An 18,302-nucleotide genomic window follows, 5' to 3' on the forward strand; every position below is an offset into this window, starting at 1 on the left:
ACCACGCGAGACGTCTCGCAATTAGAAAGATACACTACTGTAACAAAGGATGTTCTCATCAAAGCAACAGAAAGCCATACAAAAGAAATGGAGATGCATCTTCGTAGCCCAAATAGGCGGCCTGCAGACCCGTGTGGCTGACTGAGGAACTATTAAACATGTTAGACGCTAAGTTTATTTTGTCAACAAGGGGGAGATGCAATAGTGTGATGCAGTCTAGCGTTTCAACAAAACGGAACTATAAGAATTGCAGAGGCTGACGGAAGACGACTCACCCGCAATGTGAAACCGAAACGAAACTGGAACAGAGAGATCCTGAGACACTGCCAATCAGGCATTGATGGAGACTGCCGCTGAGAATGAGCCCGGCAGGCCCTACCGTATCGCTTCATCGAAGAATTCAAAAGAAAGACAATTTCCTATTTTGCCGTGATGTATATTATTGCCCCTATATTTCTGTATTCTGTATTTTGTCTCTGTGCCACTCGTTTTTTGTGCCTGTCTGTCCTCTGTACCACTCGTTTTTCCCTCGTTTTTTGTGCCCCTTTTGTCTTCCGTTTCACTCTGTTTCCCTCGTTTATTGTGCCTTTCTGCCTTTTGGTCCACTCGTTTTTCCTTCTTTTTATGCCGATTTTTCCTTCTGTTCCATCGTTTCCCCAGCCGCTGTGCCCCCTACGGCCCCGCCCCCCTTACTGCCCCCTGCCTCTCGATTGTATTGTGGGCACTCCGACCCTGCGCCAACATTCACAGCACTTGTGCTGTGAGGAGACATTAGCGTTTCATTTTTCACTACAAAGACAGGCACTCTAGTCCTGTGGACTCCCTGGGAATGTCTCACGGACCTCTGGGGGTCCACGGACCACAGCTTGGGAAACACTGCTCTAAACCGATTCACACTTATTAAAAAGAGAAATGGTTAGCTCAGTAATTGAGCATCGTCTAACTTCTAGAGGTGGTCATGGTGAAGAGCGGCCAAGAATGGTTGGGAGATGGAGCTTCCACCCTTCATCTTTTTGAGTCAATCAAGTGTATCTAACACCCCCTCCAGCCCCCTCAAAGATAGTCTCCATATAGTGGGACCCTAGACTGAATGGGTAAGGAGACTAGACACTCCTAATCTGATCGCCCGTTCATAATCTGGCTAGTGATGTGTTTTGGGGTGAAATATTTGGAAGCATATGATGGCATCACTAGGTCCAAGTGACCACCCTCCACTTCAATTACTTCCCTGCAGGACAGCACAGTGAAGCGTGCTCTGGCCTACCTGAAAGAGTCTTTGCCCACTGTTACCAACACCTACACACTAGCTCTGATGGCCTACACCTTCACCCTCGCTGACTACAAGGAGGCGCGTGATAAAGTGATAGCAGAGCTGAATGAGCAAGCCGTCAAATCAGGTAAGAATATTCCCACAAATGTTGTTGAGACCCCTACCATTTTAAGGTAGCAGAACAGCAGGTTTTATGAGCGATGCATCCTAAATATATATTTAACTTGTGCCATAAATTCTTATTATTTGACTTTTTATTTTGCTTGAAATTATGCATAAAAAATTGGACATTCAATTCTGAAAAGAGAAATAATACATCCCTGTCCTAGAGATGACACAGATTTTTGCCTAAATGGGGAAAAAGTTATTTTGTTCTTCAATTAACACTTTCAATGAGGTTCCCCCCAAAAAATACTTGATTAATCGGTTTTAAATTTGCCTTTGTAGCATATTTTTTGAATGAAAAACATTGCATATTATAACTGAAATTAAAATGAACACTTCTGTCTTTCCATTGCTGATAATGGATCCAGCCAGACAGCTGAAAGGGCTAGCCATGTCAAACATGGTCTCATTCAGGGACTCATTTCAAGTGGCTCGGTCATGGTATTTATTGCACACACTAAATACCGTTCCATTAGAGGACCGCATTTACTGGGTGTGGTATTTACTCTCCAATCTGAGCTGTGTACGTCAGAATGGGGAATAAACCAGAACTGCACGTTCTCCTCTCCCCAAGCCCTTTCTGTGCTTCAAAACTCTTCAGTATTGCTGTAAATACCATTTTACTCCATGCCATCCAGCTTTGTATTTTTAACAATCCCTACCTAATGAACTAGTATGTTATATTGTGGCCTCCTATCTACTTCTCTCATGGAAGACTTGGCAGCAGGACCACTCTGTTTCATGAATTAGGAAATATATATTTTAATCCTGTTTCTAAATATATGGTCTGTCATCAAATTACTTTTACTATTTCTTATTGTGAAAGCTGTATCCTTTTAACTTCATACTGTGCATCTTTGTGCTTTTATGATAACATTTTTTTAAGTATCAGATAAAGTGATTTGACTGACTGTCCTGCAATATTTCCTGCACTAATTCCAGGTGGTTTTGCTAGCAAAATGTGTACTGGGAATTACTATGCAATGTATGCACTCATAATGCTGATTAAAGAGGAAACTCCTACTGGAACTACTGTGTTCAATGGAGTGCTGACCCTAATGGGGACTAGTAATGATCAAGAGTTCAGTCCTTATTGAATAATAACTATACTTTCAAACAGCTGCGTAAAACAGGTTTTTATATACCATGAGAAATTTGCCTTATTCTTTTGTGACCAATATTTATTAAGTAACTTATAACAATAGCAGAAAAATGAATAAGGATCTTACAATATACTTAACAAGCAGAGGAACCCAACAAGTTACGAATAACACTGAATTTGCTAAGACCTACAAGAAAAGACGAGATACAGAAAGAAGGGTGTTGGTCTGACATCTATGAATGTAACAGGTAGATTAAAGAACTAAATTAAAATAATGATCTAATGGAGTCTAGCATACCAGAAAAGGAACATAAATGAAACACTGCAATTGCACAAGATGTTCTTGTATAGAATGGAAGCAATATGTGTTTTGTAAAGTGAGTTGGTTGTGGCTGGTTTTATGCAGTCAGGGCTTGTGAATCCATACACCATGACTCTACACTACGGGTAAATTGGCCAGCATGATCACATCCTTTTAGACCTAACCAGGGATACATCTATTGTATCAGATGTAATGCTTTTTCAGCATCAGATGTAAAAGTTAAAAGCGTCATGTGAGTTATGATAGATAGGTCTACCAGCAGGTTCCTCATCTCCTGAATCCCCCAGGAATCAGACTGTATCTGGAAACATTGAAGTAGCTCTCACACGCATGCATGTAGCAACATCGCTCCGACTTTACTGTGAGATCCTCTCAGGACATGATATCACAGAGCTGTATATTGCACCACTCCAGTGTGCTGATGTCATTTACTTTTTTTCCACCACCTTCGATGTGGATCCGGAGTTGCACTCCTCGAATGTTTTCATGCAAAAAGATTTCAGGGTTTATATGGTACAACTCCTTTCCACAATCTGATGTTGATTGAGCCTCATGACCTTTCTCTGGTGCTTGCATCCAAAAACACATAGCTGGTTCATGTGAAAAGTAGGCCGCATGACCGGCAAAGTCCTTAAGTAGGACTGGGTGAAACTCTTCATGGTGCAGGCCTTCAAAAAAACACCCTACTCTACTACAGGTTTTGCTCCAAATCTCTCTAGCTTTCTTACGACAGCTAAGTTTTCAAAGTGGCCTGTTTCCAAGAACAAAGACAATTCATCTCTCAAGAAGCACCACAAGAAGGATTGTTTCACTTTTAGACATTGTTCCAGTTCGAAGGGGAGGTTTTCCGTGAAGCTGCAGGGTTCCCAGACCCAAGCCTTAACATAGTCCTCAAAGCCTGTATTGGTAGTGGTGTATTTGGTGCCAGACTTCACTCCAGCCTTGTAGCCCCTTTTCTGAAGTTTCAGTGCTGATCAGCTTAGGTCACATCTGTCACACATGCTACTGTGGCAATATTCTGCCCGTTTCTGACTCTCTTTGGCGTGCCTTCCAATCTTATGGAGTCTTCAGGAAGTCGAACCAAGCTTCTGGTGGTAGCTCCATCCCCGGCAGCTATCAACCCTCCCTGCCTCCGGTAAATGAGGTTCCGGTTCTGGCCCTGGTTCTTCAGCTGCCAAAAGTTTTGGCGATTGCTCTGACAGCAGCATCATTTCTAGGCCTATCCTTGCCGCATCCTGCACTGGGCATGGATTCTTTACTGAAATTGATGCAGTTTCCAAAGACTAATGCCTTTTGATCCGATTTAGACACAAAGGGCATCAACTGCTTGAGGAGGAAAATCCTTGCCTGCCCTTGCCCCATGATAAGTACTTTGAGCATCTTGAGGAACTCTCTGGCTCTGATTCTGATCTCGTTTCTAATAATGTATGGATACAGGTGATTATTCACCTCTGTAGAGTGCCAGAGGCTTAGAAACGTCCCTAAATGTCGATCTGAAGTGCCTCTCAGGGCCTCTGAGTAGGTGGCCCCATTAATGGCCATTTTGCACAAAACTGAGGAAGTTCTACAATTGCCTGTATCGTTGGAGGAGAACAAAGATAGCCTTCTCATGGAAATCCTGTGGCACACTTGCGTCCCTTGACCAAAGCTTTGATGGACCCCATCTTGGTTGCAAGGAGGAAACTTGTTTCTCCTCCAGCACTGAATCGACAACCTTCCATCAGCCATTCTCCAATGCTTGGAGACTTAAAGCTCTTGATGGATGAAAAATAGAGCGCAGGAGTGGGCAGAGAAGTGAGGCAGAAAAATTAGCAGGAAAAAGCAAGCAGAGGAGCACAACCTGAAGGCAGCGGAGGGTAGCGGACTGTGGGCATGCTGTACAGGAGAATTGTGGCAGGAGGAGATTGCGCGGGGACCTGCTCAATGAGTTCATGCTACGGCCTCCAGTAAGTTGGTCCCAGGAGGAGGGTAGGGCCCTAGGTGGGGAAAGGGGAAATGGCAGGAAGAGGTAGGAAATGCTCATAAAGAGGCAAAATAAAGGTACGAAACGAGCAGAAAGAGGCAAAAAAGGTAAAACAAGCAGAAAGTAGCAGAATGATGGGCAGTTGGAGCCGAAAGAGGCAAAATGGAGGGCAGGAGCGTGCAGTGAAGAGGCAGAAAACGAGCAGGGGAGGCTCAAAACAAAGGCTGCTGAGGGTGGTTGACTTGGGCAATCTGGACCGGTGAACTAACGCAGGGGTAGATGGCACAAGGACCTTTAAACATGACTCAGGCCTGCCATTAAACCCTGTGTGTGCTGTTTAAAAATGTAATTTTGACCTGGCAAGATAAACCTCTTGCCAACCCCAAATCTTTCTTTTTAAAACCTATGTCACCCATAAGGAATACCCAAAACAGCCCAGAGAGCAGGGGGCAGTGTATTTAAAAACCTGCACATGTACCTTTGAGTTCATGTGTCCTGGTAGAGAAAGTCCTATATCTGTTTTTTTCACTTCTCTGAGGCCTACCCCTCTCATAGTATATCATTTGGTTACCTCATTTCATTAAGTGCTAACTTTTCATTGGAAACGGGTAGAAATGTCATTAGTCTCAAAAGAAGTATAATTTAAAATCCTCTTTAATAGTAAAGATGGAGTTGAAGTCACAATTCTGAAAACACAACTTTTAGAAAGTTGTCATTTTCCTGTCCTAACAATTTGGCGCCTGTAACCTTTGCCACATGACTGTGAATAGACAGTTGGCCTTTGTGTATTTCTCCCAAACACTGAGACAAAAGGACTAGGTGTTGTCGGAACGGGACATCCTGCAGAAAAATTATCAGAAATTGAGCAGAGGAGGCACAAACCAATGGCAGCAGAGCGTGGTGGACTGCAGGCAAGCTGGACAGGTGAACCAATTCAGGGGTAGATGGAACAAGGCCCTTTAAACATGACTCAGGCCTGCCATTGCACCCTGTGTGTGCTGCTTAAAAATGTAATTTTGACCTCTTGCCAGCCCCAAACCTTCCATTTTTAGGTCTCGACCTCTGCCAATGCGCTTGCGCATTGCAGATGTCGAGGCTATAGAGTTTGATCCAGGAAAGCTAAACCAGGCGGATTGCGCAGTGCATGTGCCCGTGCACGCGCTTGCCATTTGCAAAGGAATGCCCCCCCCCGCAATGCCGAGAGCATTACCCGGCCGCTTTTAATTTAATTTTGCTTTTAATTTCATTTTCCTTTTGCTCATTACAATGCATTTTCTGGCTGCGGCTCTTTCAGTACTGCCTTCTAGCCGCGTCTCTCTGGATCCCAGCTGTCTCACGGTGCGCAGAGACTGTCCCTCCCCCTCACCCATTCATGAGCTGGATTACCCCGCCAGACCTCCCTTCCCTATTTGTTTGGGGGTTTTTTTTGCCGCCCGCCCCCCCCCCCCCCCCCCCCCCCCTGCCCCTGCACAAGCTGGTTAACCCTGAATGCAGTCTTACTTAGAAGGGTCCAGGAGCGGGGTTTCTTTTGCAGCTAAAGACCTGCTTGCTATTTACATTTGCATTGTCATTTTTTATCCTCATATAAGCCTAAAAGTGGTACGAATGCCCCTTGGTGGGTTAAATGGTATACTTGTTATTCTGACTCCAGCTTAAAGAAACTGCCAGGATACAAAAGTAAGCTAAATTCGTGCAGAACAAAAATGCCCTTCACAGCACTGTTTCACATATGGAAAACGGCCTGCTTTGAGCTAATACACACTAACTTTTTTCTTCTTAAATTACGATTTAGTCTTCACATGGTATTACATACATCGTGATTTAATCCTTTTATTGGACATCTGTCTACAGCACCACCCCAGCGTCCCTCGGTGCCACCCGGCGTCCCTCGGCGCCACTACAGCACCACTCGTCACCACCTCAGCGCCACTATGCACTACCACAGCATCACTGAATGCCACAGCATCACTCGTCGCCACCACATCAATCTGTGCAACCATTCAACAACTGGTTCAAATATGTTCTCTCAATGTTTCAAGCTTTATTACAAATATTAACATCTTTTTGTGACATTTCACTTCTGTTCTTGGATTTTCGTCACAATAAAATACACTGAACATAATCTTCATAAAAGTTTAAGCTATTGCCATTCTAAATTACAATCACTTTTATTTAAGTATTAATTATTTAAAAAAATTAAAAGCCATTGTTATTTGTAATATCAATACATCTAAGTCACGTAAATACAAACATGTTGCATTACAAATGCTATAGGTGTCACATTTGTGAAAGTTATAACTATTGGCATTGTAAATGACAAAACTATTAATTTAGCTATTTTCAAAACCAACACATAAATAAAAATTGTCATTTACAAGACCAATAGCTCAAACCTTCCTAATGCGAGACCTTTTGCATTGCAAATGCTTGTTAATAAATGTCAGTCACAAGGTGTACCCAAAACCGCCCAGAGAGCAGGGGGGCAGTGTATTTAAAAACTTGCATATGTATCTTTGCGTTTTCATGTGTCTTGGTAAAGAGAACTCCTAAATCTGTTTTTCACTACTAAGAGGCCAACCCCACCCATAGGATAGCATTTGGTTGCCTTATTACATTTAGTAAGTGCTAACTTTTCATTGGGAACAGGTAGAAAAGCCATTTTGACCTGGCAAGATAAACTTCTTGCCAGCTCCGAACCTGCCTTTGTAATACATACGTCACCCTTAAAGTATACACAACAACCTAGAGGGGGGCAGTGCATTTAAGAACTTGCAAATGTAACTTTGAGCTTTCATGTGTCGTGGTAGAGCAACTCCTAAATCTGTTTTTCACTACTGCAAGGCCTACCCTTCCCATAGGATATCAAGTGCCAACTTTGCATTGGGAACAGGTAGAAATATCATTGGTCTCAAAAGAAGTATAATTTAAAATCATCTTAAACAGTAAAGATATAGTTTAAGTCACAATTCTGAAAACACCACTTTTAGAAAGTTAGCATTTTCTTCCCCTAACCATTTGGTGCCTGCAACCTTTGTGAATAGGCAGTTGACAATTGTGTATTCCTCCAACACTGAGACAGAGGGGGACTAGACATCAGAATGGGACATCCTTCAGGATGGGAGGAGTGGAACTGTTCTCTGCCCGAATTAATTTTAAAGCGGTCCCCAGCCTTTTGCCACACTGACCTCTTGGAGCCTGGGCAGGGGAAAGGGGGGGGGGAAGGAGTTCCCTGAATCAGATGTAGAAAGGTCTAGAATTTTCTCCCACTTCAAAGGCTGGCAACATGTATAAATATTAGATGCTCAGACCAACTCTTCAGTTCAATCCAGGACCTGTGGAGGATCCCGCCCATCCCCCAGAAGGCTTGCCTTGTACTTCAGAAGACTGCCCTGCTGCTTGAGGCCTGCTTTGTAGTTCAGAGGACAGCCCTGCTTCCAGCTGAGGACTGTGGCGCTGCTTGAAGCCTGCCTTGTACCCTCGGAGGACTGCCCTGTTGCATGTAACCTACCTTGCTGCTTGATCACAGGACTACCAGAGTGATTCCAAGAGTTAGTTGGCTGGCTTCCTGTTCTGAGCTACAGGGACTCAAAAAGCTCCAACAATCTTGAACCCACACCTAGAATTTGCCTGAAACGAGTCCTGCCCTCCAAGTGATACCCATCCAGTCCAAGACCCCTGGAATTGGTGGGAAAGATGCCCAATCAGCCAAAAACGAAACTTATGACATGGAAAATCTTCCACAAAAAGTGGCCTGAGAACCAACAGGAGATCTGCTTGCTGATCCACCAGAGTGGCATGGTTGGTCCACCTGACTGTCCAGTAGTTCAGCAGCAAATCCTGTTCAACTTCTACTCTCAGGAAGGGTATTGTGCCTCATGGAACTCATTGGCTACAGTCTACAGCTTTGTCCCATTGGAGATATTCAGCATACAAAAAAGTAACATACTCTGAATGTAGGAATCTTCACTGTGGCATCGTCCAATGGCTCCCCAAAAATGACTCCTCTCCATAACCTGGCAGCTACCTTGCCTTGCTGAATTTTACCTTCTCAGGAATTTTTCATTCAAATTTTCTTCTAAATCCAAAGGTAATCCAAGATCAGACTCTATCTGCCATGTGTAGCCAAATCCACGGTCGGCCATACCTTTTGACTTTGTCCTGGTTCCTGTGTGACTGTTGGCGCTTTGATCTTTTAGGTGCTATTTTTCATTAAAAGGATTACAAATTTATAACTTCTGTACTACTGATTGTTTTTTAATTCATTTTAGTGTAAAGTTATTTATTACGTTTTATTCTGTTCTTCTAAATTGATGTGGTATTGATGTGGGCAAAACATTGAGACTAAGGGCCTAATGTAGATCTCAGCCGACCGGTTACTCCGTCACAACAATGACGGGTATCCTGTCCGTTGAAATATAAATCCCACTATATGCTATGGAATTTATATTTCAGTGGGCAGGATATCCGCACGGTCACCCTAAGACTGATTTAGAGTTTTGTGTAAGGGTTACTCTATCACAGACATGACTGGGATCCCATGCCCCGTATTGCAAGTGTAATTGGATATACTGCACTTGTAATACAGCATGTGTGACAGAGTAACTCATCTGCTGAACTTTAAGTGCGGCCCTTTGCCACAACCTCTGGTATAGACAAATACTGGTGATGCCTGATGACCAATCACTTTATATTGGAAAGTAGGATTCAAGTTTATTTAGGGCCAAGTATATTTTTTCTTCAGTCTGGGGCATTGTTTTACATGTAACCCAAATGTCCAAAGGATGAAAGGCTGGACCATATGAATAATGGTGCAATTTAGGAAGAGCCCTCCCTCTTCCCTCTCAGCCTCTCAAGCTGATTGTGAACAATGCCAGTTCAGTGCCAATATAAGGAGGCACAGGTGCCTAAGAGGTTAGAAGTTCTAGATTGGAACACTCAGGACATCACATCTTTCCCAACAGATGTCCTTGGAATCACTGCATCCAATCAAAAGGCACTTCTTCAGTTGATTAAAAATGTAAACAGTAAAAACCTACATATTTAGTGACAACTTTGATTAAACGTCTTCTCTCTTTGATGTTCATTTTCGTCAATGATGTGTGTACTGTTCACTGTTAGGGCTCCCTAATCCCCGAATTCTAATTTGTATTTTTACAGAGGGACAGATCCACTGGGAGCGCAACGACAAACCCAAGGAAGAGAATGTGCCCAATTGGTATCAAGCCCCCTCTGCGGAGGTGGAGATGACATCATACGTGCTCTTGGCATACATGTCTCAATCCCATGTGTCCAAAGAAGACCTTGGCAGAGCGTCACAGATCGTGAGCTGGCTCTCCAAGCAGCAGAACCCATACGGGGGCTTCTCTTCAACCCAGGTAAAAGGCACAAAGAGTGACAACAGAAGTGCCCCATAAAATAACAATGTCCAAATACCACATCTATAAGATGTCTTTTGTGTGTTTAACCACATTTCATAGAGGGAAGGTCTGTTAATGGGATATAGACATCTTCCTCTAAATATCATGCTCTGCTCTCACGTTGCCTTTTTAATTCTCTGGTTCTTCAAAATGTCTCCCAATCAGAGGTGAAGGTTTAATTTCCCTTCCATCGAAACATGAATGTCCTCACTAATGCATAAGATTATCTGTGAAATGTCAGGCCATTAAACGCTGACAGAGAATGATCTCCCAGGATTATTTGAACACTTGAATGAATGAAACGAGATTTATATCGCGCAACTTAGCCCCAGAGGGCATCAAGGCGCTTCTGATCATTCATGGGCAAAGAGTGGTTTGTCTTGGCTATGACTGTTGGACTTGGCCCTTCTGGCAGGTTCACCCCTGAACTTTTTGCTTTTTAATGGTGACCTGGTGATAGTGATTTTTGGTTTCTGCGCACTTTACCACTGTGTCCCAGGGTAAAGTGCATGTAGTAAGGTTGGCCTGCCCTCCCATAGGAATGCATGGGGAATGTATGTGTCCCTGGTATTTCCTGATGCGTGGGGAGTGCAGGTGCGAGTTTGGTATGTGCGGACTCGTGTGATTGAATGCTGCGTGATGATGTGTGCGGCGTGATTGTGGCTAGTGTGGAAGTGCCACTTCTAGAAGTGGGCATGTTTGTGTAAAATATGTGAATTGGCTGTCTGGCTTCTGATTGGCTGGAACTGGCTGGTGTGCCAGGCTCCAGGAGTCAGGATGGGTCTGCCCCGGTGGTGAATGGGAGATCTGCATGTGTGATGGCTGGGGAGGAGTGCACCTTGGACCTGAATACGTCTGGGCTTTCCCCACACAATGCTGGCTCTGCCCCCTGTGGTGCGTCTAATGTCCCTAGCCTGGCCAGTGATTACGAAGGGTGCAACTGGTTTTCCCCCCCACCCTGCACACAGACAGATTTACTGTATAAAAAGGGGCCGTGTCCCCTTGCAAAATGTTCTCCTCTTGAATCCTTTCTTGAGGGGGGGCTGCTGCTGGGCGTCAGGAGGACCGCCACTGGGGGATTGCCTCCCTGCCTGGGAGGACCCAGTGAGCTGGATCCTGGGCCCAGCCTTGCCCTCCCACCTACTGAAGGACTTGTCTCTACCCGTTGGGGCACCCTAGCGCTGGGGTGCACTTTACCCTGGCTCCTTGATCTTGGTAGCGCTTGGGATCGCTCTGTGGGCAGCCTAAGGGGACCAGCGCTGCTACGTTCCCGATAGCCCTGACCTGCCTGCCGAGAGGGATTCCCCGGCGCGGGAATCCCCCCTTCTGGGAGGTAATTTGCAGCGCAGGTGCCCACCCCGCTTTGCCTGCAGCTTATTGCCCCTGATCCATTTGTGGTTTATTTGTTGGGCTTAGCTACACGGAAGCCCACCCTGCGGTCTTATTGTGCCTGAGAATTCTGTGCTGCCGCCCAGCTCAAACCGGAAGTCAGGCAGGCCGGGGGTGGGGCCGCGGGACAACAGGAAGCTGACGGGAGCCCACCCTGCGCTCCTGCATCGAAAGTGAGCGCCCCGGAGTGCACCAGAGGAGCCCCGCCCCCGGCACCAGCGAGTCTGCCCGAAGCTCTCCCGCCTGCAGCTGCCGCCGAGACCTGATGTCGCCCCAGAGCAGTCGGTGCGTGGGGCCTTGTGTTGGTGACAGAGGGGGTTGTCGGGGCACATTGCCGGTGCCCCCCCCCCAGTGCTCTCTCCATGTGAGGGAATTTGTCAAGTAAGAGCGTGCCAAGGCTCCCGGGGGCAGTATTGTAATTTGAGTCCCCCGAGAGGGACCCCAACGATCCCGGGGCACGGAGGAGGGTAGAGCGGCCCCAGCTGGCAGCGGGCTTCTACCCCCCTCCCCCCACCCGGGGCATATTTGTGTTACGAGCCCTGAGAGGCTCCGTAGTGCCGCATTTGTTCTTGAGCCCACGAGGCTCCAAGGAGGCATTTTTCCTACTGAGCCTGCTACAGCTGCCCAGCACCTAGTGGGCAGCTGCTCTGTTTAGGCCCCCTGACACTGGGACACAGGGCGTCCTAGCCCCAGAGAGGCCAGTTGGCCTGGGGACAATCACAGGTTGTGGCCTATGATTTCTGCGCAATTGTTGTTTGCTGCACCTCTGAATGTGTTTTGATGCGTCATGTGCTTTTCCCTACACCGCTGAATGTGTTGTGATGCATCATGTGTAATGTTTTATGCCTATACCTCTAAACGTATAGTGATACTTAGAGGGTTGTTCTTCCTAGTACAGTGATGCTAGAGAGTTCATGGTTCCTTGCGTGACATTTTCCTAAGGTGGTTAGGGTTACGTAGGTAGTACTTGACTGTTACCAGTGATTACTGGTTTGTGCTTTATTTTCTATTTTTGTGCTACAGTGATTGTCCTATGTTCTACAAGTGCATATTCCTGACAGTGGTCCATGTGGCCCTGTCCTGTACATATATCCCCTGTAAATTCTGCCCGTGCCTGTTAGCACATTGTAAAGTGTGTTATCTAATGTGTATGGTATAATACAAAGGGTATTTTTATATATAACCTTGTGTGGAGTTTCCATTGTGGTGGGCCTTGGGTGTTGTTGCTGGGTGCGTGCACAAACACTTAACTTACATAGCCTCCGGGATAAGCCTTACTGCTCGCGTTGCCTAGAGGGTGAGCAGGGGTTATCTTTGTTGTGTAACTCCCTTGCCCTGACTAGAGCGGTGGTTTCTGCCTGGCTTTGGCGCAAGCCACAGCCAACTGGAAATCCCATTTCTAACAATGACAATTTAAGGCATTGAAGGATGGGATGGCAATGGTTTTCCATGCTCAGGTTAATCGGTAGGTCATGCTGGTCTTCCAGAGGAGAGAGCTACCTGATTCATGAACTGCTTACATGCTATTCTGAGGTAATAGTGAATGGTGGCCCTACCTCGGACTACGTCTAGTTCTTTTGGGAGTAGTTTTGAGATATAGGTGGTTGATGCAGAGGCCGGTGACTTCATGGATGGTTTCACAGAATAAACAGAAGCTGCCCCAAAAAGAAATGTGATATCACTTGTAGCAGAATATTGCATGTACTAGTCAGTTCCCACCATTCTGACAATCTGTAGTCTTTCATTTTCCTGCCAGTGGGTAGGTGCTGGTGTGTTGCCACTTTCAGGTTCTTAAAGATGTGTGGATGGGGATGTAGGAGAATTGTAAACTACCACTCAGTCATTGTGTGGGCAGAGGCTTGCAGCAATGATTGGCTTGTTAGTGTTTGCACAGGTGGAGAGACCTGATCTGTGTGAGTGCATCCGATCTGCTATTCTGTAGGTGCGAGTGTGGTAGCGCTGTTGCACTCCAGCCAGTGAGGGGCGTAGGTGCATGGTCACTGTTACAATTCTGCTTGTATATGGGCACTTTCCAGTAACCATGTTGCCTCTATGTTCCTAGGATACAGTGGTAGCTCTCATGGCTCTGGCCAGATATGCCGGGGCCACCTTCAGCGAAAAGGGAGATGTCACTGTGACTGTCAAATGTGGGGGCGAGATCCAACAGCAGTTCCATGTGGACAACAAGAATCGGCTTCTGATGCAGCAAGCACCACTCGCGAAGGTTCCAGGAGAATACACTATATCTGCAGCAGGGAAGGGCTGTGTGTATGTGCAGGTGAGTGAGGACTCACAGTTTATAACAAAAAGATCCCAAAATGTATCCTGCCGGAGAACTTGGGAATTTCCCACACAGGAGCTCTGAATGAAGAATTGTTTGGGATCTCTGGAATGTCGCTGAAGGACTGCTGTCACCCCCGGCTTCTTCAGGGAGAAGAAAGAAGTCCCCGAAATGTCAGGCATTTGTAGAATGAAAGCCTCAGATTTTTGTAGACAAGAGATGGAAGGTTCAAGCATAGGTTTATTTCATCAGTGTGAGGTGCAAGAATTCCTAGGAAGGAATGCCTAATATTTCTTGGTGGTTAGACTGTAATCCTCCTTCTCTCTGTAGACAACCCCAGAAGATGAGCATTAGTTGGCATGCAACATGCTAAGTTATGCAGACAGCCGCACTCCCAAATAGGGCATTTTGTTTACTGAATGAGGCTACAAGCATGTCCTGAATAAAAGCCCCTCTTGTAGATGATTGTTCTGGTTACAAATTCTTAAGTCATGTTGAATCCATTATGGTTTATGCAGTACTTCATTTCAGCAGGTGGGGCCCACCAACATTCAGTTTTGGGGCCAGGCTCATTTTTCCTCATCACACCTTTACCCAGTGCAAGAGAAAACACAAAAGGAGAAAAGGAAGAAGAGACAGTAAAACAGTGACAAAGAAAGCAAGCAGGGATGACACAGACCCTGAAATAGTGAGATAAAGGAGCAGGGACTCTCTGATGAAGGATAGAAAAAACATGGGGTGAAATCAGGACGAACATGTCTCGGTATTCTGAACCCCCACTTTTTGTAGCATTAGCCATGGGCTTCTGAGCTGAATGTTTAGTCCCCAACATTTATTTAGTTACAAATTAAGCACTATGTTTATTCAAATATATGGATATAAACTTGTAATGAAGCCTGGAGCTTCACGCGATAGGAGCCTGCATCACTCTAGGTCATTTATTGTGGAAAATATTAAATCCCATTTATCAAAAATGCAGTACATGAATACTTAACAATGTACTCCTCTGCAATTCATTGGCATTTATATTCTTGAGATTTTTCTAAAGTTTAAAACACAATGGGATAATAATCCAGACCTTTGCTGCAGGGAGTCCCTTTATCACAACCTCCTATTGTCCGATTCTTGTCCTGGATTTTTCCAGGATTTCCTTGATGAGATCCATCAGATTTCCTACAATGGATTGCAACACCTTCAGCCTGAAACCCTCAGTTAATTTCCATAAACGTTGTTCATCTACGGGTCTAGGTTTTCCCTCTGGTGCTCTGCATTTTCGAGTATAAGAGCTGACAATGTACAAAACATTTCTTTTGTAAGATTCTAGAGTATCAAAGACCAGAAGCACTCATCAAGGCTTTTCCTGGGTTAAATCTATTGATTTAGCATAATCTACTTCTTGATGTTTCCATTCTTTTTTTGGGTCCGGTTCCTGGACTGCACCAGACATTTTCAAAAAAAAAATTTTTTTTTATTGGTTTCCCCATTTTATGCAAGGAAAGAGTACATGACATTATACAACACATATAAAGTCATCTAAACAAAAAAGAAAGGAGTGAAGCAGCAGCAACAAGAGTCAAAGAGCCAATAAGCATAGCTCAACATATTAGCCCATATTTTTTTGAGTTCAAATCATTTTTATTAAGCAATAACAAAAAAGATAACGGCCATGAGGCATCCGTAGGATTACAATCTTATTGGAGTGACGCCGTAATCAAGCATGGATCAGTGCATGTAAAACAATACATACATACATCAGAAAATAAAGCATATTAAAAACAAGAAGGTAACATCAGTCCGGATATGTAAATGATATGAGATGAATGAATAAATAAATCAATAGATCAATGGATGGATAAACAGATAGACAAGGCAAACAATAAAAGAAAAGAAAATATGCCATCATTACATTCTTACGGTTGTACACTGTTCCATAGAGTTCTCCATCTAGATCTAGTCATATAACACCAGGTATACTTTAACGGTCATGCACAATATAATAGCCCATATTAATAGAAGAAAAGACTCCATATCCACTACAAAAAAAAAAATGGACTTCTACTCCGTTGCGCTTTAAATCCAGTCATTGACGGGGGACCAGGTCTTAGCTCCCATTCCGCTCTTTCTTCTCCCCTTAACCATGGCTATTTCCAAGCTATATATAGACAATCTTGCCCGCCAACTCAAAAAAGACTGCGATTCAGGATTGATCCACTCCTTTGTAATACAAGCACACACCGTTGCCATACAAATAAACAAAAAAGTAGTTGCATTAGATCTTGTATGAGCAATGGTAACTGAATTAAGCCCAATCGGCACCAATTCCCTAGTCATACATACTGTTGATCCCATTATTAATCCCAAAAAAAACTTTCAATAGACAAAAAATTCAGCTAATTTTGGGCAAGAAAAACACATATGGATTGCATCCGCAGCAAACAAACTGCATCTGTTACATTTAGTCCCCGCAGATGTATTATACTCCAAGAAAGATCTCCAAATGGGCTACAAGGCATAAATAGCCATGGGTACGCATCCTCCGTCATCAGGACTTGATTCGCAAGACTTAAGGAATCTATAATATAGATTTCTTCTTGCCCTAGCTTCAAAGCCCACTTGTCTACAAATTCCACTTTCGCATGCTACCATTCATCTGCATGATACACGTCAATCACAATCCCTTTCTAAACCACAAGCCCGACTATTACACACAGCCTTAGCTACAGCCAAAATTTGTATATTACGGCAATGGAAATCATCTCAACCACCATCATAAGAAACATGGATGGTGGCCATAATGCAAACCGCTTCCTCGGAACGTATTCTATACAACATACAGGATCAATCTGATCTTTCTTTTAGTATGGTCACCTTTTCTAACTTAAATTACTGCATAAATAGGTTATTAACATTAGCATCAGTATTTGAAGTTCTTTCCTCTTACTCTCACTCATTATTCGTTATTGGTGGTTATAAATCCTAATACATATTGTATTTATCTACTATTTGTTGTTTTTAATAGCTACTCACCAGAGCATTTATATGGAATTCTGTATCTTAATATATATATATATTTATTCATGTTTCTCTTCTTACACTTTCATTCTCCACAATATACCTTGTTTTTATTTGTTTGCACATTACTCTATTATCCATTTCATTATCTTTCTCTATTCTAATCTCGTAATTTTTTTCCTACTTCATCTCCCTTGGGTCTGTAACAATATATCTATATACATATGGTATAATGTAATTTATTTAATTTAGTTTTAGCAAAGAATATTACTTTTTATCTTACTTTGAATCCGCATAATTACTTGAGTGTCTTCTTTTAATTGGAACATACAAACCTAAAATGGAAGGTGCACACAATTAGAGTAAAAAAAAGCAGTAGTGTATTAAATATCTTCTTCTTTACTTAGTAGTATTCATTGGACATGGGCACAGCCAACGCGTTTCGTTCCATTTGCCTTTAAGGAACTTCGTCAGGGCAAAAAAGTATAATTCAGTGCTGTCACCAATATTGGACAGAAATATTAGGATCAAATAACCAGCTACCAATTGTGGGTCAAAGTCTTATGACCTGTAGAAACGGTGTCCTCACTAGGTGAAATAGGTCCAGTTGAATTCTAAAGTAGTCTTCCAAGTTCGCCAAGGTTGACTGGTGTCAGATATACAATCAGATGATGTGTGTAGTTGAATTATAGCTCCACAGGAGGTCTAGTGGTTTCCGTGGGGAATTTCCCTATATTCCTCGTGACTTCGTTCCCCGGGAAGGGCCAAGTGTGTAGGCGTAACCGCCACTAATCCGTAATGTAGTACGGTGTTCGTGGCAATAACCACCGAGCACCTGTAATAGGGTGCTTGTATCCCGTAATCCTGCTTTTCGTGGCGTCCCGGAGTGGAACATACTCACAATGTATTATGCTTCACATTTGTACATTTTCCCCTTAGCGCATTCTTTTGTGATCCCTTCTTTCTTTCCCTTACCCCTTCCCTTAATTCCATCTTTTATGGCCTCAATATAAATCCACATATTTGTCTTTGCATCTATGTTTGTTTATTAATTTATATAGCATGATTAATCATTTAGAAAGTTTTAATAATGCTTATATAAAACAATTTGTCTTTTATATTTATTGTATGACTATGCATAAAGTTAATATAATGTGTTTTTATGTATAAATTTCAATAACAAATTGAAACACTAAGCCCACTTGTGTTGACCTGCCTCTACATCATCGGGTAGTACCTCGATCAATTGAGAATAAATTATACCAATAAGTGTTTCCATGAGCAGAAAAACCCTTGACCTGAATGGTTCTCCTGAATGGGCCGGCTGGTGTTCTGTGGACAGTAGACCTTGATTTTTCAAGTTCTGTATCTAAGACCAAGG

General features: G+C 43.7%; 1 protein-coding gene across 1 annotated transcript in view; it reads left to right on the forward strand.

Annotated features, from left to right (window-relative positions):
* The window catches only part of LOC147668784 (alpha-2-macroglobulin-like protein 1), a 200,665-nt gene that overhangs the window by 170,999 nt on the left and 11,364 nt on the right, over nt 1–18,302 (forward strand). Inside the window, exons 28-30 of the mRNA XM_086948432.1 lie at nt 1,235–1,397; nt 9,980–10,197; nt 13,691–13,906. Coding sequence (XP_086804558.1) covers nt 1,235–1,397; nt 9,980–10,197; nt 13,691–13,906 — 597 coding nt within the window. The remainder of the gene's footprint in view (nt 1–1,234; nt 1,398–9,979; nt 10,198–13,690; nt 13,907–18,302) is intronic.

This window comes from Lissotriton vulgaris, unplaced genomic scaffold (assembly GCF_964263255.1).
Source record: "Lissotriton vulgaris unplaced genomic scaffold, aLisVul1.2 SCAFFOLD_2599, whole genome shotgun sequence".
NCBI lineage: Eukaryota > Metazoa > Chordata > Amphibia > Caudata > Salamandridae > Lissotriton > Lissotriton vulgaris.